The sequence below is a fragment of the Elgaria multicarinata genome, chromosome 7 (genome assembly GCF_023053635.1).
Source record: "Elgaria multicarinata webbii isolate HBS135686 ecotype San Diego chromosome 7, rElgMul1.1.pri, whole genome shotgun sequence".
NCBI classification, from domain to species: domain Eukaryota; kingdom Metazoa; phylum Chordata; class Lepidosauria; order Squamata; family Anguidae; genus Elgaria; species Elgaria multicarinata.
The window spans coordinates 98,825,430-98,850,162 of NC_086177.1; the positions used below are offsets into that span (position 1 = coordinate 98,825,430).

Sequence of the window (24,733 nt, forward strand, 5' to 3'; positions counted from 1 at the left end):
CAATGGGATATAAGATAGTCATTACTAACTTATGTCCCATTGATTTCAGTGGATCTACTCTAAGCAAGAATTATGTCTGGGTCCAACCCATTAGTAGTACCAGTGCGTAGTCATGGGTATTGCTTTTATGTTCTCCACCGCCCAGAGAGCCTCAGCTCTTGGGCAGTATAAAAATGTAATAAATAAATAAATACATCTATAGGAGTCTAATAAGCCTCTGATTTATCGCAAAAAATGTCCAATTATATTCGGGAATAATTTTTGTTTCTGTTTGAGCACCATTTTAATTCCTTGCCCTGTCAGACTGAATGACAGAGAAAAGGAAATGTATAATTAAATGAAAACTGAATAATGAGCAGCTGGGATCTCTCTTTTCTCTCTCTCTTTTCTTGGGCCCTGGGGAGAAGGTGTAACTTGCTCACATGAGCAAACAAATCAGCTTGAAACTTGACTACCATCCGGAGCATAATTGTTGCTGAAGTGCATCTGGCTAAGCTTGAGTAATTTCTCCCTTTTTTCAGTATACACCTGAAATCTAGGGAGAGTCGGATTAGGGCAATTCCCCTTAGGTCTTGAGGGTTGTGTGTCTTCGTTTACAAAGCTTGCTCTCCTTGACAAAAGAGAGTTTGAAACCCAGCACATCCAGCTGTGGTCAGCAGATCCTCCACTCCTGCAGTGCTTGCGAGTGGGGATTTTTGTTGCTTATACCCGATCCATCCCTTTGCTCTAGCGCACGGGTCTGGCGAAGGAACATGAACAGATCGAGACACATGGGCAAGATCCGAAGGCGGCTGGAGGAAGTCAAGAACTGGTCGTTCCGGCTGGCAAAAGTGGACTTTAGCCACAATGAAAGTGTGCGGATGGCCACCGATGCCCTCCTGGATGGCGGGTTCCCATCCTACTTGAAGGCCTTGGAAGATGAGGGGGAGGTGGACTTCCTCTCTACAGTGGAAGCCCAATACATCAAGAGGAATGCCAGGGAACCGTACTACTCCAGCGATGCACATGCGGATGGGGACGCTGGGCCACGGCAGGGTAACGATGCCCGCTCTCTCCCATCAGGAACGTACTTCCCCCTTGTCTCCGAGAACAGTGAACCAGCCCTTCTTCACACATGGATTGCGGCAGAGAAGCCCTACCTGAAAGAGAAGTCGAGTGCTACGGTATATTTCCAAACAGACAAGAACAGCAATATTAGGGACTTGATCCGCCGCTGCATCAACAAGACCTGTCAGGTACGGGGACGGCAATTTATTTTTATTCGTTATATTTATCGTGACATTTATAGCCCACTCTTGCAAGGAACCCTAAGTTGGCTTACATAGTCCTCATCCTCTCCATTGTATCCTCACAACAACCCTGTGAGGTAGGTTAGGCTGAGACTCAGTAATTGGCCCAAAGTCACCCACTGAGCTTCATGGCTGAGTGGAGACTAAAACCCAGATTTCCCAAGTCCCAGTTCAACACTCTAACCACTGAACTGCACTGATTGAACAAAGCCAGCTCTGATGTGCAGGCAGGTAAGACCAGGGCTGTCATATTGATTTCTGTTGTGGCAGGTTTGCCATACAAGTGTAGAGTACCCACTGCAAAAGAAACCCACAACCTTGAGATAGTTTAGTTTGTTGATTTATTAGTCCTCTTATATTTCAACTGAGTTGAATGTAGAGCTTCCTTTTGGCAGGTATCTATTATCCAATACTGAACGTCTCTGAGACCATATTGAAGAGAGGACCTGTTCAGACAACACACTAAGCTATGGTTAGGCCACTAACCCTTTTGCAGCAAGTGCTTAGTGACCTTGTTTAAGCCATGGTTATGTAGCCACCATGGTTAGGAATGGTTCACACGACATGCTAAGTCATGATTCACATGACATGATAAGCCATTGTTTAGCTCAAAATGTTTAATCACCGTGGCTTAGCATGTTGTCTGAATAGGGTCATTGAGAGAAAAGGGGAGCTACACCCCAGCTCCTTCAAGTTTATTGTGCCTTTAAACGAGGAGACTTGCCCTCCTGATGTTTTGAACTTGCACTCCCATCTGCCCCAGCCTGAATGGCCAATGAACAGGAATGCTGGAGGTTGTAGTCCAAAACATTTGGAGGGCATCAGGTTGGAGAGGCCTGGTGTACAGAGAGTTCTTTGTAGCCTCTAGCTCTACAGTTAAACATAGCACTATCACCTTTCTGCAGGTACTTGGAATTATAATATTGAACTACCTTTACAGGATGACTGAGATAAGAAACGTGAAGGGTTTTTTGAATACAAGTTCTAAATAAATGCTATTGGCAGTGCCACTGACTGTCTGTTCTCCAGGGACAATGTTTTCAGATCCTGGTGCTGTATTTCTGCTCCGCCAACCTATGTCCATTTCTACCCCCCACCCCAGGTTTTGGCCATACTGATGGATGTTTTCACTGATGCTGAGATCTTCTGCGATGTCTTAGAAGCAGCCAACAAGCGGAAGGTGTTTGTCTACCTGCTGCTCGATCACAGCAACCTAAAGCTCTTCACCGAGATGTGTGACAAGCTGCACATTGCAGAGGGCCAGTTCAAGGTATGCTTCACGCAGGTTGGAAAAATTCACAATGGACTCAAATGAGTTCAAATATCTGTGAATCCAACCTGCGGATTTCTCGAGCGGACTGGCTTTTTCCAAGATCCCTCCCCCGCCCTGGACTTCGTAGATTTGCAGACCCATTTTAAAATATTTATATTTCGGGAGTATTTGCACAATATCATTCACTTGAAATTGTGGATTTGCGCAACTGTGCATTAACTCTTGTGCTAATGTGCATTTACCAGCAAATGAAATTCTTGTACAAAAGTTCCGATTCCATCAGTGCGCAGATGATGGAATGAAGGACGCCTGGCAATCCGCAAAACACAGATGGAACGGATTTAACGAAATTGGTACAACCCTGATTCTTGTTAAGTCCTACAGATTTTTCCCCCAACTGGTTAGACTCTGTAGGTTTTTCCTTCCGTTGTGCAACTTCCCCGGAATCACAATGTAATAGTATATTGTTGACTTTGTTTGTTTGCTTGTTTGCTTTTTTAAGGCCAAAAAGAGTTCAGCCTCTGTATTGGGCTGTGTTTGGAACTGGTTCTACCATGTGGTAGGATGAAGCAGATAATTCAGGTGGTAGAGTTTTGATGCTATTCAGGGGTGGCAGCAAATTGCCAGTGGCATTTTAGATGTGTATATATACTTAAATATTATAAATAATAATAATAATTTATTTCTTACCCACCTCTCCACTTGGATCGAGGCAGGGAACAACAGCAAATATAAAACACATAAAAACTGATTAAAAACATAGTATACATGATTAAAACATCTTTAAAACATCCTAAAAACATTCTAAAATTCCACTGGATAGGGCTGCTGGAATAGACCATTTATTCCTTTTTTAATGCTAAAAGACTGTCAAGTTGACGAATCTCCTATATGGGCAAAGGGATTTTTCCACATCAGGTGATAATATGTCAGCCAAGCCCTGCTGTGCACAAGTTTAACATCTCGATTAGCTATCCTGTCTAACCGTAATCTGGCTCTGCCCGTGCTAATTTGGGAAAACAAGCTCTTGAAGACGGTTATGCCTTGGAAGCAAATTGACATGAAAGTCAGGTACATGAGGGTCAGTTCACACATTACGAGATGGGTGGATGCTTGTGTATGTTTTCACCCTGCAACTGTGGAGTGGCTGCATCTCATACATCTGCACCCTAGAGAAACAGTGCTGGGAGGCTTGGACAGTCCCACCTTAAAACGAGTACTTTTAATATTTCTCTCCCTTGAAAGCAGGACATGAAGTCTGCTTTGTAACAATGGTCAGCACTCCAGCTCTGAGCAAGCTGTGCCCCAAAGCAAATAGGATAGAAAACGTCCTGCCTCATGTTAGAGCCGGTTCCAAATATGGGAGGCTGAGGAGGTTCCAAATATGGGAGGCTGAGTTTGTTTGAAAAAGCAAGCAAGAAAACAGAACTTTGCAGTGTGGAGTGCTCCTTTTTATGGCTCCAGCCAGCCATGCCCTCCTCCACAGTACTCCATTACATTCCCTTTCTCATCTGGTTTCCCATCCCATCCCCCAACAGTCAGCCAGCATTCTGCTGATAGGAATATAGGAAGCTGCTTTATACTGAGTCAAACCATTGGTCCATCTAGCCCAATATTGTCGACACTGACTGGCAGCGGCTCCCCAGAATTTCAGCCAAGATTCTTTCCTAGCCCTACCCTGGAGATGCCAGGAATTGAACCTGGGACCTTCATGGAATAGTAGAGTTGGATGGGGCCTATCAGGCCATCAAGTCCAATCCCCTGCTCAATGCAGGAATCCACCCTAAAGCATACCTGACAGATGGTATGCAAACCATGTGCTCTGCTACTGAGCTATGGCACCTCCCTAAAATATCTTCCCATTAGCTAGGAACTGAACTCAGATCTCCTCCATGGCAGACTAAAATTCTACCAGTGAACCGCCAATGTTCAGTCCTTATTGGGGTGTTTTTGTGTTTCTTCCCCCTGAAAGGTCTTTTGTGTTTGGAGTTTCCCTAAGCTTGATGGTATCTTCTCTTCTGGGTGGATGGTGCCATTGGGCTACACAAGGCATTATCGGGCTGTTGGAATTTTCCCGTCATACATTTGAAGTGAGTTCTTGATGTTACAGTTGCAGCCAGGAACATAAGTCAGAAACTAGGATAAGTTACCTATCTATGGGATTTCACATATTTTTATAATCCCTTGACTAGAAGAAGGAGGATTTCTAGTGAAAGACAAGAATCTATATGAATGTGTGGTATTATTTATATCTATATAAGAGTGCAAATATATGCAGTGTTCTTTTAATATTGATAGCATTTATGTCCTTCTGTTCCTCCAAGGTGCTCAAGGCGACATACGTGGTTCTATTCCCTTGCCCCCCACTTGCAGTTATATCCTCACAACAGCCTTGTGAGGTAGGGTAGGCTGAGAGATAGCAACTGACATGTAGTGTTCTTTGATAATTTACCAGAACATTTCTGTGAGAAGCGTTACGGGGGAGGTTTACTGTGCCAAATCTGGCCGAAAATTCTCAGGGCAAATCCAAGAAAAATTCATCATCTCAGACTGGAGATGTGTTCTGTCTGGATCGTACAGGTAAGATCATCTGATACACTTTTATTTTTCTAAGAGGGCTGCATTTAAGGTTAAAGAATTTAGGAAGGAAACAAACCTTTGCTCCCAAGCAAAGCAGGTGAGCGTCTGGCATACACCTGGCTGCTAGCCCTTCCTGCATACTAGACTCTTCTTTCCTGGGCTTTGTTAGAATATTGCTGGGCTAGCATTACTCCATAGACCAGCCTACTTCAACCCAGTGTCTTCCAGATGTGATGGACTACAACTCCCATCATTCTCCAGACAACATGGTGAATGCTTGTGGAAGGCTGTTTTAGGCTCTGGTCTTAATGGTCTCATCCACCACCCCTCCCTGCCCTCCTGCCCCTTTGACCATAGAATAGTAGAGTTGGAAGGGGCCTATAAGGTCATTGGATCTAACCCCCTGCTCAATGCAGGAATCCACCTTAAAGCATACCTGACAGATGGCTGTCCAGCTGCCTCTTGAATGCCTCTAGTGTGGGAGAGCCCACAACCTCCCTAGGTAACTGGTTCCATTGTCATACTGCTCTAACAGTCAGGAAGTTTTTCCTGATATCTAGCTGGAATCTGGCTTCCTGTAACTTGAGCCCATTATTCTGTGTCCTACACTCTGGGATGATCGAGAAGAGATCCTGGCCCTCCTCTGTGTGACAACCTAACATGTAGCGCTTCAAAATGTTGTAACCAGCCCTGCTGCAGTTGGGCCCCTCCTGCCCCTTCTGCTGAGTGGGTCCCTTGACATCTGCCCCACAGGCCTGCCTGGGTGGGCAGGCCTGTGGGGCCTGCCCACCCAGCTGGCATTTGGCGTTTCCAGCTGGCATTTGGAAAGACGCAGAGGGAGCAGCCGGCAGTGGAGGCTGGTGGCTCCGATGTCAGCAGGGCTGTGAATTCACTCTGGGTTAGTTCTGACTGAAACCCATAGCGGATTCACAGCCCCACTGACATCAGAGCCACCATCCTCTGCTGGTATCAGGAGAGAGAAGGTAGATTTTTGCATGGGGTCAGGGGAGAGGGAAATGAGCCAGTAGTGGGGCAGACCTTTCTCACCTCTTCACAATGCTGGAATAATTAGATTCCTAAATACTTACAGGATTCCAGCATGCATAGTATTCAGCCTAGTTGTGTGATCTGGTGGTTTTAAAACAGGTGGTGCTCCACCCACTGACAGTTAAGCTTATTCATGCCCTGTGGATTTCAATTTCCCTCCCTCTCTCTCTCTCTCTCTTTGGATTCATTCCAAAAGAACATCCGTGATCACCTGTGGCACAGGGCTAACCACCCTTACTTGAGTAGGGGAATCAAGCTCAAAAGAGGAAATAGATAACCCCAGAAGAGGGAAAGGGGATTCTGATTTGTATAACATTGGCATATGCTGATTTATATGTATAGATGCAAACACAGAAATAATCCTTATGATTTAAATAGAAATGCCGTACTTCTCACCATAGTGTGGGAGACAGTGACCAGGTAACCCGTGTGCCTTCCTCGGTCCAGGTGCTGTTGCTGGGCAGCTTCAAGGCCCAGTTCTGCCTTCAGATGCTTCTTTCTCTTTAAACCAGTCTTGAACTCGGCATTCCTCCAAACAGAGGGTGCTTTCAAAACAGAGGACAGTCCTCTGGCAACCTTTCAAATAGAGGACTGCCCTCTGTAAAGGAGGAAAACCCGGCTACCCTCACAGACTGAAGTGGCCCTCTTAAACAGAAAGTTGTGAGTTTCACCAGAAGACAACAAATTTGCAATTTGTTGCCTTGCTTATAGATTTTATTACATGATGGGGGAGAGACGGGAATTAGTTGCGTTTTCCACCTCAGGCAAGTGGCAGGAGGTTTCTCAATACCAGATGCTGATGAACACAAGTGCGTGGATGATATTGCATTTGTGTGTGTGTGTGTGTGTGTGTATGTGTGTGTGTGTTTGTGTGTGTATCTCCATCCATCCAGTGGAATCTGGTGGCTCGAATGTCAGTGGGATGGTGAATCCACTCAGTCAGAATTCTGATTTCAGTTAGGATTCTAAAGGAGCTATCGAAGGTATTTCCACACTGTAGATAGCTCCTTTAGAGTTCTGTCTGGTTCTGAACTGAAACCCGGAACAGATTCACCACCTCAATGACATCAGAAACACCAGTTTCCATTCCATCCATTCATTCAAAAATATTTATTTAACCAAAAATGGCACTCAAGGCAGCTAACAGTATAATACAGATTAAAAACAAAATACTACTACTAATAATAAATATTATTATTGCTATTAATAATATCAATCATACTTCTATACCCCCCCCCCCAATAGCCAAAGCTCTCTGGGCGGTTTACAAAAGATTAAAAACCTTAAAATAAATATAAAACCTAATATAAAAAGCATTTACATGCAGAACAATTTAAACAATCAACGATATAAATCCCAGGACTGGTCAAAACCTTGTCATATGCTTTCAAATACCTGGGAGTAGAGAAAAGCCTTAACCTGGTGCCAAACTGATGACAATGTTGGTGCCAGGTTGACCTCACTGGGGAAATCATTCCAAAATCATGGGGCTACCACCAAGAAACCCCTGTCGCTTGTTGCCACCCTCCGAGCCTCCTTCGGAAGAGGCACCTGGAGGAAGGTCTCAGATGGTGATCGTAGTGTAGAGGTACGTTCATACTGAGAGAGGCGGTCAGTCAGGTGTTTTGGTCCCGAGCCATGTAAGGCTTAATAGGTCAAAGCCAGCATCTTGAGTAGGTCCAAAACATCTGGAGGGCACCAGGTTGGGGAAGGGAGCACCAAACACTTGCAAGATTTTCTTGTGGGGAATGTGGAACGTGACTGAAAACTGCTATTACATGTACTCTCTGAAACAAAACCCTGGACATACTCCAGATTAGGTTTCCCCCAAGAAACTGGCTTTAACAAGACAGTGTTAGCTTTGGCTGGAGACAGCATCACACCCATACTTAAAACAAAAACAAACCAAAAAACCTTATACGTGTGTTTTATCTTGATAGGTGGTTTTAAGCAATGTTTGGCTGCACCTTCCAACGTTTAAAGTATGCTAGTTAGGCAGAAACTTGAAATCCTCCCTCAAGCCCAAGGAAGTTGTACGTTGAAGATGGGCGTTGATAAGGAGGAAATTCCACTAAATTAGTGTTTTCTTCTTTTGATTAAACATGAGCAGAACCGTTGCCCTGGGAAAGGGGCAAGCAGAAAAACTCTTTAGGCTCCTTGGGGATATTCCAGGCCCCAGACCTTCTTGCCCTTTTACTTACAGAAGTGCAAAGAAATCTCACGCATGCAGGCCGTTTCCCACTCACTTGCCCTGCAAGAAGAGAACCTGCTTGGTGTGTTTTTTAAAGTTTATTAAAATTATTCCGTAAATCCAAAAACTTTTAAACATATTAAGATGATCTGTATTTAGGGTGAGGTTTTGTTTGTTGCTGTTTTTTTGTGTTTTGGCTGTTTCCCATTGACTTCATCTGAATCTATCATTTGGGGTCCTTTCACAAGATCGTCTTGTTCATCGAGCCAGTATTGTCAACACTGACTGGCAGCAGCTCCCCAGGCTTTGAGGCAGGAGTTTTCCTGCCTAACTGGAGATGCTGGGGATCAAACCTGGGACCTTCTGCATGCAAAGCGGGTGCTCTACCACTGAGCCGCGGCCCCTCCTGTGTTGATGCTGTGGTTGATCTATGGAGTGGGGGAAAATGGCCTAGGTGGTTGACAAGGTCATTTCTCAGTGGCCTCTGCCATTGGGTGAAACCAGAAACTCCCTTGTTTTTTAGGAAGCTGGTGGCGATGAACAAGTGGAATAGTGACTAAAGCAACGTTGGCGGAAAACCTGGAGCGAGTCCAAATGAACACAGGCTAGGGCCCATTTGAAGGCCTGTTCTGTGGCGGTTATAGCAGTGATGAAATTGTACTGCTCCCCCACCATTGAGTCTGTGCAGAATCACCCAATGGAGCTCTCTCAGGTGGCCAAAAGCCCGTGGCATTCTGGCCGATGAGAAGAAAATGTAGACCACTCGATAGCCTGTGTGATATTTTGGATATAGAATTGCTCGTATCCATCCTAGTTTGGGTTGGAAGAGGTCCAGCAGATGCAACTTTGGCCTTTTTTTCGACCCTGGGAATCCGCACGTCGTTCTGAGATCGCTTCTAAGCGACCCCAGTGCGGCGTGAAAGCAAGCGTGTAACTTTCCTTTTGAAGAGCCGAAGAAGAGACGCCCTTCCCCCCCCCGTCGCCACCCAACTCCCTCCTCGCCGGCTGGGACCCGGCGAGGAGGGAGTTGGGTGGCGACGGGGGGAAGGGCGTCTCTTCGTCGGCTCTTCAAAAGGAAAGTTACACGCTTGCTTTCACGCCGCACTGGGGTCGCTTAGAAGCGATCTCAGAACGACGTGCGGATTCCCCCCAGTTATAATGATGCCTTTCCGTTTGTACAGCCTGAGGGTGTGGACAGGATCCTTGGAGAAATGAAAGCAAAATAAAATACCAGCAACCAAAACCCACCCTAAATACAGGTAGTCATAATATCCTTAAAGAGCAGTTTAGATATGCAATTGAAATGCCATAAAGTACAAGAACAAAACAGAAGGGAATGCTGTACAAAACCAACTTAAATTCAGAGCTTTAAAAATATTGCTTAAACGCCTAGGGACTTCTTTTAAAGTTTTTACCTGGTATGAAAACGTTAGCAACATAGGTATCAACTGCGCTTCCCAGGAGACAGCACTGCACACACTGGGTGTCACCACCGAGAAGGCCCTCTCCCCGGTTGTCACCTGCAATATCTCATTCACCTGGGGCACCCAGAGAAGGGCCTCCGATGATGACATTAGTGTGCAGGTAGGGGTGGTAGGACCATCCTTCAGGTACCCTGGTCCTAATCCATGAAGGGGTCAGTGCTGGCACTTTGCATTAGTCTCAGAAATGTTTCCCTTCATTACATTGTGGGCTGAATACTTCTCGTTTGTCCTTTTGCCCTTACCCAGCTTCACGTGGCTATGCGGCCAGGTCCATCGGAATATCCTCTCCAAGTTCACGGGCCAGGTGGTGGAGCTCTTTGACGAAGAGTTCCGCCATCTCTACGCCATGTCCAAGCCCGTGGCAGGGCTCAGGCCTCCGTCCCACACGTCACTCTTCTTGCTCAGCAAAAGCACCGCCGCCACGCAAGGCAGCCTCAGCAACAGCAGCAGCAGCCAGGGGAGCGTCCACACCCCCTCCGACCCGTTCAGCTGCCTGTCCAACAACAGCGTCACGCCAAGCCGGCCACCTGCCCAGACTCCCGTTTACCGTGGCCAGACCGTGTCGCCGTCGCCTCTCAACAGGGTCCACTCTTTCCACGGCTACACCACCTTCATGACCACCCCACCGCCAAACGGCATCCAGGTCAACTACTACCACCGTCAGTACATCACCGATTCCCCGACAGTCCTTTACAACAACGTGAACATTTACAGGCCCATGAGAGTAAGACAAGAGGAATTTAGTAGGGCACGGATGAACCCAGTCTGGCGCTGCCTTCACAAAGCCAACCTGATTGGATGATTTGCAGCCAGGTGACTTGTATCTTCCATTGCTGTGAGCATGAATGGTTTGGGTATGGTCAGAGGAGGCAGCATGATCCTCCTGCCTGGCGGCTGAGGTCCTCTGAGAGGCGCTCTTGGTGGTCCCACATGGGTCAGAGATCCATTTGGAAACCACCAGGAGTAGGGCCTTCAGTGTGATGGCTCCCACCCTCTGGAACGCCCTCCTGAGATCAGGAATACACCTACGCTAGTTAGTTTTCGGCATTTGCTGAAAACTTTTCTTTTCGGGCAAGCATTTCCTGACAAATGACAAACTTACACCCGATTTTATTGATGTTCCTGTTTTTATTGTAATTTTTGTTTTTGTATTTTCTTTTTTTCTACATGGCTCCAATAACTTTTGCTGTGGAGTGGCTTTTAAATTCATTCATAGATAGATAGATAGATAGATAGATAGATAGATAGAAAGCTGGTGGCTCCAATTTCGGTAGAGCTGTGAATCCATACTGGGTTTTAGCCCAAACCAATCAGAATTCTAAAGAAGCTGTCTGAGCTGTATTGATGTATTTGTTGTATTTGATTTTATATATGACTTGTAACTGGCTAAAACCTATTCAGGGTTGCCATAATAATAAATGAACTAAAGGAGCTAGTGTGTTGCTAGCTCCTTTAGAGTTCTGTCTGAAACCTGGAATAGATTCATAGCCCCACCTAAACTGGAGCCCCCAGTGGATAGATAGATTGAGACAGGACAGTGAGTGGTCCCAGTGATTATTCCTAGAGGCTGAGAATCTCAGTTGTCCTTTCAAACAAAAGCTTTCTAGACCTCATGGCCACTGAGAAGCATGAGAAAACGTTATGGCAGTGTGCTTTGACGCCTTAGAAATGAGACACCAGCTGGAAAATAAAAGATTCCTAAATGGGAAATGTATAACCAATTAAGATAAGTATCTGATCTATGATTTTGAGAGTTTGCAATGCCAAAGCCCTTCATGCATGTTTAGACAAAAAAATGTTCCAGTTGCAAGCCATTTTTTTCTGTTTAAACATGCACAGAGTTGCATCCTTAGATACAAAACAGACTTTTCTATGGAATTAACTAAGAGTGAAATGCACCCCAAGCTACTCTGAGAAGACCTTATTCTTGTCAAACCCCAGTTTGTGCGGACTAGGCGAGATCACTGAGAGAGGAATCTTATGTTTAATCAGAAGTAAGTCCAAGTGTAGTCCATGGCGCTTACTCTCAGGTGAATGTGTTTACGATTGCATCCTGAAACATGTTTGCATGCAACCTACTCTGAATCCTTAAAAGAGGAAGGAAGGAAGGAAGGAAGGAAAGGATATTTTGCATGTATTGTGTATATGTTACTGCTATTCATTTATACCTGGCATTTCAGCATATAAAAAATAAAATTTTGCAGAAACATTTCCAGCTATGTATCACCATATTATCATTCAGATGTCCTGCTCTAGAGGTCATGTGAATTTCAATGCAAAGAGGTATGTCCACAAAGCTGCCCCCCCCCCTTAAAGGGAAAAAGGGAATCCTTTTGGGCAGGGGAGTTCAAGGAGCACCCATCCCTACAGATATCCACTATGTTCAGGTAAAACACATACATACATACATACATACATACATACATACATACATAGAAACTGAAAAAATAAACTACAGAGCCACAGTTGGGCCACAGCTGCAAACATAAAGATTTTTTGTAACTTACGTAAATGGGGCTGTTTCAACCTTCACATCAAAACACTGTTTTAATTAAAAGGCCTTAGAGCAACTGCAAAGCATAAAAACCAACCTGAAAGTAGAACTAAGTTGATATAACTTTCAGCCCAATTCAAGGTGCTGGTTTTAACTTACAAAGTCTTACACGGCTTGGGACCACAACACCTGACGGAACACCTTTCCCGACATGAACCTACCCGAACACTACGTTCAACATCTAAGGTCCTCCTCCAGGTGCCTACTACAAGGGAAGCTCGGAGGGTGGCGACAAGAGAGAGGGCCTTCTCTGTGGTGGCCCCCCAACTATGGAACAATCTCCCTGACAAGGCCCGCCTGGCACCGAAATTGTCATCTTTTCAGCGCCAGGTTAAGACTTTTCTCTTCTCCCAGGCATTTAGCAATATGTAATGACCATGGGTCTGGTTTTTTGGCTCATCGTTTTTAAAGTTGTTATAGTAGTTTTAAATATATGTGTATTTTGCTTGTTTTTTGTGGTTTTTAATCTTTGTATATTGTTGTTAAGTGTTATCTTATATGAATCGCCCAGAGAGCTTCGGCTATGGAGCAGTATACAAATGCAATCAATAAAAGGGAGCGGGGAGGAAAGTAATCAAGCATTGAAGAGAGCTCTCTGGTGTTGCGTTGGCAAATTCTCTCACACGGGCGTTTCCAGTCCTCATGGTTTCTGAGAAAAGTTTGAAAGGAGATTGCAATGTAAGAGACCCTTACAACACTAGGCCTGTCACATAAACGCTTCTCAGGCCAAGCGTCACCACTTGAAAACTTGAGGAAGGGTTAATTAAAACCTTTCCCCTAGCTATGAGGGAAACAGGTTTAATATAGGATCTGCTCTAAATATACTGTGGGTATACTCTGGGGTGGGTGTTTAATAACTGTAAGGCAGGTAAATAATGCTAAATTGACACGTGGTATTTGGTAGCTAACAAAATAATAAGTTTATTGTTATTTAAAAGCTTTAAATCAAAATATAATACTTTCAATCTTGCCGGATCTAAACTCTCCACATACCAACCACCTCACTCTCTTCACACCAATCCCAAGTCCCTAGAATCCAAACTCTTCGTACTCTACAACTAAACAACTATCCTCACACGCACTCAAACTCACACCCACACTCCTTCCATTCCATACTTACCAGACATACTAATTCAGACATATACAAGATACCAAACTGTGGGGTATCACAACAGAGATTGTTGAAGTTACAGAAATGAAAGAAGCGACTTGACTAGGATTTCCAGTGATCAACGGTGTGGCTTTCCATTCTCTAGTCCCCTCCTCTCCTTTCATGCCGTTCCCTTGCCGAAGTATTAAATAATATGAGTACAATAGCAGACAGACAGCAGTACATGATGCAATTTATTAGACAAATAAGAGAAAATCTGCAACAAATGAGGAAAACCAACGCTGAGTGTGCACTGTGCTGCCCTTGTAGGCTACAATGCTGAAATAAGTGTGTGCACAGCTGCCCTGAGACGCCCGCATTGCTCTTCACCTCCTTGCACAACTTCACAAGACAATCTGGTAGAATTGTTTGAGGAAGGACAACTTCCTTTCCATTTTGTACTGCGTGTCCCAATATTCCTTTACTCGGAATAATTTGCTTTATGTGTAGCCTGCTGCGACCAGCTTTAGGATTGTTCCAGATCAGGAAAAAGCAGATTTGTACATTTCTTTTATTTCCACCTCACCACACTCTACAATTCCAGAAAATCAAGGTGTGCAGGCGTTGAAGTTTTTCTCTCCCCTTCCAGCAGTTCTCATGGGTTGAGTGGTTTTATTAATTTAAAATTTGTTAACAGTCAACAAGACCCTTGGCATGATTAAGTACGGGGTGTGTGTGTGTGGGGGGGGGAGTTTGGCTCTTGCACTCTGTTCAATATACTAAATATTGCTGTGTTTTCTTAAGAATACTTCATGCATTCTTAATGATCAACACCCATGGGAGGAGTGAGAAATGTCATCCACCTCCCTAAATACCTATTTTATCAAGAAGATAAAAATACGAAGCGTGAGATCAAGCCAAGTACCATTATTTCTCTTGATAAAGTTGATATTTACAACGAGCTGCCTTGGTCTGTTCAGCCCAGTACTTTCTCCTCTGGCCAGAGAGCGAAGAGCCTCATGCCCACATGGGCGCCTTCTGAATCCCCCATCATGATGGCAGTGCTTTGTGCAGCGTTGGAGACCGTTTCCGCAGGTTTGCTTGACTTTCTGGAGCAATCTTTCGAAGGCACAGGGCAGGGCCTGCCAGGGGAAGGCGGGCCCAAACAATTCAAAGCGTTGGCTTCCACCCTTAACGGCGGCCTAGGCATCATCTTAGATTATTGGCCTTGGTGAAAGCTCAGATCAGACTTTCTGATCGGCAGCAGCTTCGCCAAAGTTGGTGTAGACATTTATTTCTGCTCCATGCAAATTGTCAATCCAGTGTTGGTAACACTGTATTTGGACTTGACTTTTGGTCCACTTATCAAAGTGCCAGCCTAGTGTGCCCTGGATTGCAGACGGACCATAACTCCATGGTAGAGCAGAGGTGCTTTGCATGAAGGAACCTCTCAGGTTCCATTCCTTGCCAAAAGATGCTCAGCCACCTACCCAATGGCCAAGATGTCCTTGGCCAGGCTGGCTAGGAATTATGGGGGTTGCTGTCCAACGCATCCAGGGTGCACCAGCTTGGAGAAGGCTGCCTCCTGATGTGAGCAGGACGGTCTCCCCTGGAAACTGAGGCTCAGATGGCTGGACCTTGTGTTAGATGTGGGACTTCCAACTAGGGCTGTGCAAGCCTTGGGTCATGGATTTGGAAATCCAAATCAGAGGCCATTTTATGGCGGATCTGCCATTACCTTGCACAGCCCTAGGCCCCCATACAGCCTACAATTCCCAGCATGCAGTGCCAGGGAAGGCTGCATTTCCTGGGGCCCAGGAACAAAGGACATACGTGGACTTGCTGTTGCCATGACCCGCTCCTCAATGTGATCACCTCCTCCACAATCGCCAGCTTCTCCTCGCAATCAGGAACACGCCATTGACCCTGGAGGCAACAGCACGTATTCCGCAGGTGCCTGTGACCACAGAGGAGGAGGAGATCATGCCGAGGAGCAGGCGATGGCGTGGAGGAGGTGATGGCGGTGGCAAGTACACATATGCGCTCTGTTCCTGGGCCCTGAGAAGTACAGCCCCCCCCAGGCACTGCATGCTGGGAACTGTAGGCTGTATGGGGGCCTAGGGCTGTGCAAGGCAATGGCGGATCTGCCATAAAATGGCCTCCACGATTCGGATTTCCAAATCCAAGAGCCAAGGCTTGCCCAGCCCTACTTCCACCCTTTCCCTGGCCACAGAGTAAAACACTAGTAGCCTGGCTACACACCGCCTTTAGCCACCTTCCTTTGGACAGCTGGGACAGAAATGAAAATAGAGCAAGAGTCTTTGTGTAGCCACATTGCATTATGTGCGACAGTCCAAGGGAGGAAAGTGCTTTCGGAGCCTTTGGAACCATTTTCTTTCGAATTCCACGGCAGATGCAGTCAGCATGGATGTCAAGGCTGTGGCCCCTAAGCATTTCACCTCTCCTTGAGCATCCTCTTTCAGCTTTTCTGGGACAAGGTCCTCTCCCATAGCCTGCAAGGGAAGCGGACAAAAGTTAACCAGCAAAACGTTAAGCGTTCACACCTAAACTTTAGGTCTCAATCTAATCAAAACAATCGATTTCATATCAAGTAAAAAAAAAAAGATCAGCACACATGCTGAGGATGCAGAAGGGCCACGATTCAGTCCCTGAAATCTCCAGTTAAAAGGATCAAATAGCAGGTGATGGAGAAAATATCTTTCATTCATTCATTCAGTTGATTTCTAGCCAGTCTTTCTACCAAAAATAGTACTCAAGGGGGCTTACAGGCACAATTAAAATTGATTAAAATGATAAAGCAATACAGTAAAAACAATTGCAGAATAAAAAATATTTTAAAAAGCACCCAACCCAACCCAACCCACCCACTTACAGGCCAAAGGCCTTCTTGAATAAAGCAGTGTTTGCTTGCTATTTACTGTTTTACTCTGTACAGCACCATGTACACTGATGGTGCTATATAAATAAATAATAATAATAATAATAATACAGGCGGAAGGACAACAGAGAAAGAGAGCACCTAGCCTCCCTTGAGAGTGGGTGCCACAGCCTGGGAGCAGCCACCAAAAAGGCCCTACTTTGGTGTCACCGCCAAGCGTGCCTCTCTGCCGGAGATTGTGGAGTGTTGCTGCCAGTCAGAGCAGGCAACACAAGATTGGATGGGCAAGTAGTCTGAACCTGTAGAAGGCAGCTGCCCATGTTCCTCCCAGGAACCCAAAGGTACAGGACCTGTGGAATAGTTGCTGTGTGTCACCCTCCAAGGCCTTAATTGCGGCCCCCAAGGGTGCCCTGACACTACAACCAAATTCCTTCCCCATTGCTCTTTTTTTCGCTGGTAGCAGCAGCAACAAGAAGAAAGCCTTTTGTATCAGGATCATTGTGGGAGAGAAGGCTTTCCCTCCCCCGGAGATCCTCATACAAATCGCATTTTCCCCACTGCTGCTAGCAGCGAAGGAAAGTGATCTGTATCAGGTTTTCTGGGATGTGCCTGTCTGTGCATACAAAATTATGTGTGGGGTGGAGAATGCGGATAGGGAGACATTTTTCTCCCTTTCCCATAATACTAGAACCCCATGAAGCTGATTGGTGGGAGATTCAGGATGCATAAAAGGAAGGACCTCTTTACACAGCGCAGAGTCAAAACTATGGAATTTGCTTCCAAAAATGTAACGATGGGCACCAAGTTGGATGGCTTTTAAAAAGGGGCTAGTCAAATTCCTGGAGGAGAAGGCTGTCAATGGCTACTAGTCCTATGCTACCTCCAGTATAAGAGGCACTATGCCTATGCATGGGTGGGAGGGTGCTGTGGAACTCGTGTCCTGCTTATGGGTATCCCGTGTTTGACCACTGTGTGAACAGAATGCTGGACTAGATGGACCTTTGGTCTGATCCAACAGGACTCTTCTTAGGTCATTAAGTGTGTGTGTTCATGCAGCCCCCGATTCTTGAGCAAGCATCATATGCTGGGGCCATAAAGGTTGTGCATCCCCCAGTTGAAGCCTATGAAATGCTGGCCATGCTCCAGAGGGCAGCATAACTTAACTCCATGTTGCTCTAGAAGGCAGGACTAGAACAGATGCGTGGAAATTGCAGGGAAGTAGAGGTCAGCTAAACATTAGGAGAGCCCTTTGTCCAGGGGAGAGTCTGCTTTGAGAAGCAGGGGCTCTCCCTCACTGGAGATAGTTAAGCAGAGACTGGAGGGCACTTTGTCAGGGATTGCCATGCCCCCACTGGAGGAAACCTCAGAGAAAGAGCTAGAACTCCCAGAAACCAAGGGCACCCCAGAGCAGTCACTGTCACCACACCAGGAGGAGCCTGGTCCTTCTGGGGAAATGGTCGCAGGCCCATCCCTGTCAGGGGAAGGCGACTCTGCTGCTGAGGGAAAGGCTGAGCAACCTGCTGGCCCGCAGGAGCATCGTCACCACAAGCAACAGGCCTGTAAGGCTCCCGCGAGAAGGAGTGCTTGCTGGCAAGGAAGAAGTCCTCAGGAGAAAGCAACTTCTCATGAGTTGGGCCCTGATGAGCAAGCTCTAACGTACTGCAGCTGAACCCTGGGTGGGGCTCAGCAGACTTTGGGGTTAAAAGACTTCAGTGTCTGCCTAACCAGTGTTGAAAACAACACTGTTCTTCTTCTAGCTCCTGTGTTTTCTATTTTGCCTCCCAGTTTTTGCCCTGTGACTGATGCTCGTGCCTTGGACTCTGCTTCTGGGCTGTGTAACTTATCTGACTGCCTCACTGTGTTTTAATCTCTGCCTGCTAGCCCAAACACTCCTGCCTTAGCCTGCACCCTATTGGACAGAAACCTGTCTGCTTAAGCATTTGCTGGCTTCATTGCCCAGCTTCTTGTTTAGACCTGCACCCAGAGTCTCCTGTGGTCAACACAGGACAGGAATGCTTAAGTTGCAATTGGATGACCTCCAAGTTCTCTACCAAATCCATTTATCTGTGATTCCATGTGTTCAGCATAACTTCATACAAGGACCCCTCCGTAGCCCCAGCTTGCCCCTCTCCGTGGCTGGCAAGAACAACACTTGTACAAATATATGCAAAACACAATAGATTTGAATCATTTATTCAGGGCTCGGAATGAGCCCAGAGTATACATTCGTTATGGCGTCTGACCTCCACTCACCTCAGTCATCAAGAACAAGACATCTTCCTTCAATCCAAAGGATGCAACTTTGTCTTCAATTTCCTGCTGCGCCTTTAAGTTACTTTCTAAAGCAAACGAAGACTGATTCAACTGCATGAGCTGAAACAAGAGTCTGGGGACGGAGGGTAAAAACAACACAAAAACGGGACATCGAAAGAGCTCTGGCAGTCAAAACCAACATAAGGCAACTCCTTCAGTAGGACCTGATCCTGCACATCATTAGACCTCCTGCCATTAAAGCCTAGCTTCACTTCAATGGCAAGAGACCTAATGATGCAAGGTCCCACTGAAGGAGGGAGAGAGTTTTGCATGGAGCTATTCTTTTGCAAATATACAAGCTGAATGGATCTTGGAGATGGTTCTGATGTAACACGGTTTACCTTGATTAGGGTGAACCATATGGAAAGGAGGACAGGGCTCCTGTATCTTTAACACTTGTAATAAAAGGGGATTTTCAACAGTATGCATGAAGCACCTGGTGAAATTCCCACTTCATCACAACAGTTAAAGCTGCAGGAGCTATACTAGAGTGACCAGATACAAAAGAGGCCACAGCTCCTGCAGCTTTAACTGTTGTGATGAAGAGGGCATTTCACCAGGTCTTACATGCATGCAAATGACACCTACTGAAATTCCCTTTTCTAGACAACTGTTAAAGATACAGGAGCCCTGTCCTCCTTTCCACAGGGTCCCCCTACCCTTGATGTTAAAACTCACACCGCTGAACTAGCCATGTTTTGCAAGAGGCCTCCAACCCCATGGCCATATTTGTATAACACGTGGCTAAACCATGGTTTTGACCGGGGGGGAGTGGGGATTGAACCTCTTTCCATTGGAGAAGCTTCAGGGGGGAGGCAAAGGGGGCAAAGCCAAAATTACAAAAAATCCAGTGTCTTTACAGCTCTTAATGCCTGTCACTATGTCCTAGAAAAGGCAGTTCAACCTTTTTTAGAATAGGGGGGAAAGCTGCAAAATTAATAGTCAACTGAGTCAACTAATTAGTCAACTAATAGTTGACTATTAGTCAACTAATAGTCAACTAATAGTCAACTCAATGCTGGCCTTAATGCACACCACGGTTGATTATAATAATGTCGTAAGGGAAGCCAGCAAAGAATTGGAAATTCAGGGGAAATGGGAAGGGGACAAGGTTTAACACCCCTGATTTAAAAAGACATGCATGAGCTGGAACAAGCCTGAGCGAGCTTCAGGAAGGCGTCCTTCCCCTGCAGTCAAGAGGAAGAAATCTCCAATGTTTATATTCAGTTTCCCTTAAACACAGCTTGACATTACATCCAAACCAACTCTGGTCAGTTTCAAAACAAGCCAACTTCATAGCACAGGTTCACTCATTCCAGCTCATGCATGTTGCACTAAACCACTGTTTAGTGTGACACGCAAACACAGCCAGTATCTGAAACCGTGGTTTGAAACTGGCTTGCAAACTACAAATGATTAACATAGAATTGGGTGAATGGATGGTCTAGTAAAACTGGGGGAGGGTTCAGGATTTTTCTTTTACTCCCTTGCTCTCTAGGCGCAAGTATTTCGATCTTTTCCCCCAGCATGACAAATATCAGCTTTGGGTGGGTGGGAAAATTTAGATTGGGAAAAATGGCACAGGGATTAATCCTGCTCCTTCTCCAATCAAATATTTCACAAACAAATGTTCAAATATTGCTTTTCAGGTCTAAGCAACCTCTCAAAGCAATTTTCAGTAATATTAAAACAAAACTTCAACTTAAGAAGTGTTGAGCAAAATTGGAAGCCCCTGTCCCAATGACTGCTTTAAAGTAAAAATAAGTGTGTGTGTGATATGATCATGGATCTCTGGTGTCACATTTGCTTCAGTTCTAAGCTGAGAATTGTAGATTATTTTGTACACAAAAACAAAATACTGTTCTATTGTACCTTGCTCTAACAAAGGAAGCACATGAGTATATGCAAATGTCTTCTGATCTTTCCTGTCCCATGGAATCCAATTCAGCACTCTTGGTTCTGTGTTGTGCCTCTGATTTTCCTGAGACAATGATGGGAACTTCTAGTCTTTGGCATTCCTCACAAGATCCACAGCTGCCGTTGATTTGGGGAGAAAACTGCAAGGTGACATCCTTCTTCCAGCTGTTCTTTTCGTGACATTGAAAGTTGGCTTCAGTTGACGAACTCTGGATGGAGTTACCTGCAGTTGAGCCATCCCCTCTCAATGGTGCTGGAGAGCAACAAAGGCTCATATAGGCCTCAGCTAGTAACTTCCAGTGCCCTGGGTGAAAGGGGTGTAACATAATGAGTCCATGTAAGCATTTGATTATTCTCTCAATATGCTCCAGTCTGCGATAAATGACGAGCTGCAGGCCAAGGATCACAGTTACGTGGTCAGTGTTAGTTGCTCCATTTCTCTACAAAAAAAGAAAAAGAGAAAGAGAGAGAGAATAAGAACAAATCATGCTGTATATGCTTTTTACAGAAGGATCTGGAGAGAGATAGAAAATCTCTTCCTTAATAAGGAAATGCCCACTGAAGCGTCTTAAAAAAGAATTTCCAAACTTAACAGAGCCAGAGGAAAGACCACAGCTAACACTTGAAGCCAATTTGAATTGCTCCAGAGGGCAGAAGTCGCCACGTGGAGAAATGTAGTAAATAAATGTGGTGAGGGTTTCATGCATTAGGGATAGGGATCATGTGATTTTTCTCCACGTCTCTGAAATTTCTCCTTCACCCTGATATACGGAGCATGACGGCAATGGAAATATTTCTTCCTGGGAAACAAGCGGAGAAATTGAAGGAGTGGGTGGGAAATAATGCCAGTCTTCAGTAAACTCACTAGCACGTCGGCATCCGTTGTGCTAGTCAGTTTTTACTGCATCATTCTGTTGATGGCAGCCCTATAAATTATCGTTATTATTTATTACATTTCTATAATGCTTCATAGCTGAAGCTCTTTGGGTGGTTTCCAAAAGATTAAACATTAAAAACGATATACAAAATTTTAAAACACACACAAAAAACCCACATACCAGACAATATACACAAAGACAACATACATCTAAAAACAACTTTGAGCAATCAGCTAAACCTGGAAAACAGATCCAGGATCGATTAAAACTTATCACATGCTGCCAAATGCCTGGGAAAAAAGAAAAGTTTTGGCCTGGCGCCGAAAAGATAGCAGTGTTGGTGCCAAGCGCCAACCTATAAAGAAATACAGCAATACGAAGAAATGGGAAAGCTACCGACCAGTGTTTCTGCAATCTCCAAGGCTTCCTTGTTTCTCCCCAGATGAGCTAAGCAGCGAGCCTGGCTCTCCTGTATATCTCTTCTCATGGCAGGATTACTGGGAGGCAAGAGCGCAAGACAGCCGGAATACTCACACAGGGCCTTCTGAAATGAGAGTTGCAAATATGGAGCTGAAAAGTAGTGGAACTCTGAAGCACTCAGTGGGATATAATCTGTGAAAGGTCATGAAACACTGGGTTCGGATGACACAATAACCAACGGTGGGTTAAATAGCCAACCATGGGTTATTGTGCCGCACAGAGTTGATTATTTGAACAACTGTTGGTTATCGTGTCGTGTATTGGGCACTGTTGGCTATTTCATCGCACACAGCTGGTTATTTTCAGTGACTACAGAGTACCCTGGCAAGAGTGGCCAAAGCTGCCGCTCTAGTCCAATCGGCAGAAATCACAATGGCTGATGGGATACCAGCAGGGGGGCTGGGGGGCGGGGAAGAGGTTAGGGAATGTGTCAATTAAATACACTATTGACTAATAGTCAACTCAATGCTGGCCTTAGTGCACACCACAGTTGATAATAATCATGTCATAAGGGAAGTACCCCCTCGATAATCAACTGTGGAATTGACAACCATCTGTCAGGGATGCTTTAGGATGGATTCCTGCATTGAGCAGGGGGTTGGACTTGATGGCCTTGTAGGCCCCTTCCAACTCTGCTATTCTATGATATGATTCTATGACTATTAACCCACCATTGACTACTGTGTTGTCCGAATACAGCCAATCTGATGTCTTAGAAGTAAAGGGTAAATTCAAGGCTGCAATCCTATACACCAAGGGGGGTGTTAAATCTTAAGATCAGGTGTCAAATCCAGACTGCCTGGCGTCATAATCTAGCTCTCAAGGGTTTCCCAGATGACTATACCCTCTTACCCACACACCGGGTAGTTCTCACGTCTCACTGCACCCCGACTGCCAATCTTTCAGTGGATTCCTGGCTTTTGCAGTCCCCCCCCATTTCTAAATGGAAGAAATGACCCCCTATCAGGCCAGCAAGAGCTTTAAGCTAAACTGTGCTGGTATCTTTGCCCCACCGCCTTCTTCCTGTGGTCCCCGCCCACTCCTGGATTGCAGCCCCTGAGACCTCCTCCAAAATTTAATGCTACCCTTGGACTGAAAGATGTTTCGCGCCCCTGCTATACACACTTACCTGGCTGTAAGTCTCACTGAACTCAATGGGGCGCACCTTTGAGTAGATATACACAGGACTGCACAATAAGTCACCAGTCCAGAGGCTGTCAGGTATAAGTCTTCGACAAAGCTGGAAGACTTATACTTGTCAGGTATAAGTCTTCTTGTTGAAGACTTATACCTGACGAAGGCCAACAGACAATTTGCACACCCTACTTTTATTTTAATATTTTTTTAAAAAAACGTGTTTGCAATTTATCTCGAGATTTTGGGGAAAGGGCAAGATGTAAAATTTAAACCTAAGACTAAAGGAAAATCAAAAGGTGATGCCAGCTTTTTGATTTGGGACAGATTTTATCATGACCACGATTAAAATCTGTCTCAGATCAAAGGGCTGCCATGAAAGTGAATCAAGAACTAGACACATACAAATGATAGGATCCAGACATTTTGCTTGCAGGAAAGTGTAAACATTGGGGGGAGGGAGAAACAGGGCAGATGACAATACCTTAAATTCTTGTCGCTTATATGCCAAATCTCCTCTGAATTTTTTAACATTGACACTTTCAGCATCATCCTCGCCGCTGCCTGTTTCCTGACAAAACCACTGTAGAAGGGAGAGAGGATTTTGTTGTGTATGTTATGAGCAATTCCAGGACCCACAATGTAATGATTAAAACAGAAGTATGAATCCCTCCCAATCGCTTTTCTTCCAACAGGCATTCATTCCTTTTTAAGCCACGTCTTGCAGAAGCCTGTTCCCCAACACATCCACAAGCACCTGCTATTTTCACTTCATCTTGATTATTTTAAGTGCTACAAGACTCTTTGGAGTTTTTCCAGCAACAGATTTAAAACTGCAATCCTAAACTCGCTTACCTGGGAGTAAACCCAACAGACCTCAATGAGACTTACTTCCAAGTGTGTTTAGGACTGTGCTTTCAGAGGGCTGCTGCTCTTCTACGGTTGCCTTCTTCGGGGTAGGCAACCTGATGCCCGCCAGATGTTTGAACTACAGCTCCCATCAACCCTGACCATTGACTATGCTGGCTGGGGCTTATGGGAATTGTAGCCCAAAACTTATATGGAGGGCACTAGGTTGCCTGCTCCTGAATAATCATGGATGCACAAAGCCGCCAAAATCGTGAGCTGAATCCCCTCCTGTTAACCGAGTCTTACCTCGCCGCCTCCGCCCCGCACAATCTCCCACAGGCTGGCTGAAGACAAGCTTGCCTCTGAGCATGTAAAGAGTGCCTCCAAAACAGCTTATCTACTATGCCTAGAATTCGAGAGGCTGCAGGAAGGTTTTATTATCCCCAGAACCAACAACAACAGGGTGCCGAGCTGGTGGGCATCCGCTCTCTTCCCACCCAACCCTCACCTCGGGCTCGCAACATCGGGCGCTGTAAGCGGGGGAGAGAGAGGAGCGGCGGCCCCGCTCCCGCCTCCCCGCCTCGAAGACCGACTCCTCGAACTCGAACCCGAAAGGCAGCTCCATGCCGGCCAGACGGAGGAGGGGAGAACGAGTGCGCCGGAGGCTCTGCTGCTAGAGCGGCGCCTTCTGAGCCATAGAGGACAAAGGCAGAACGTCTCAATCCAAAGGATGCCATCATAGACTTACGGCGACG

The 24,733-nt window shown here is 45.6% G+C and overlaps 2 protein-coding genes across 3 annotated transcripts; one reads left to right on the forward strand and one right to left on the reverse strand.

The window, feature by feature from the left end:
- Positions 1-752: 752 nt before the first annotated feature.
- Positions 753-11,073, forward strand: FAM83A (family with sequence similarity 83 member A). The gene is made up of 4 exons (XM_063129912.1): positions 753-1,235; positions 2,392-2,559; positions 5,018-5,142; positions 10,111-11,073. The coding sequence occupies exons 1-4, from the start codon at positions 753-755 to the stop codon at positions 10,664-10,666; spliced, it is 1,332 nt and encodes a 443-aa protein (XP_062985982.1). The 3' UTR covers positions 10,667-11,073.
- Positions 11,074-13,749: 2,676 nt separating this feature from the next.
- On the reverse strand, positions 13,750-24,627 carry C7H8orf76 (chromosome 7 C8orf76 homolog). Of its 2 annotated transcripts, XM_063131097.1 has the most exons (6): positions 24,487-24,627; positions 23,614-23,712; positions 21,916-22,059; positions 20,593-21,077; positions 18,661-18,793; positions 13,750-16,021 (listed from the first exon to the last, which is right to left on the reverse strand). In XM_063131097.1, exons 1-6 carry the CDS (start codon positions 24,601-24,603, stop codon positions 15,848-15,850), a joined length of 1,152 nt encoding a protein of 383 aa, XP_062987167.1. In that variant the 5' UTR covers positions 24,604-24,627; the 3' UTR covers positions 13,750-15,847. The 2 variants fall into 2 exon arrangements, with proteins under 2 accessions (XP_062987167.1, XP_062987168.1); XM_063131098.1 differs by lacking the exon at positions 21,916-22,059.
- Positions 24,628-24,733: the final 106 nt, after the last annotated feature.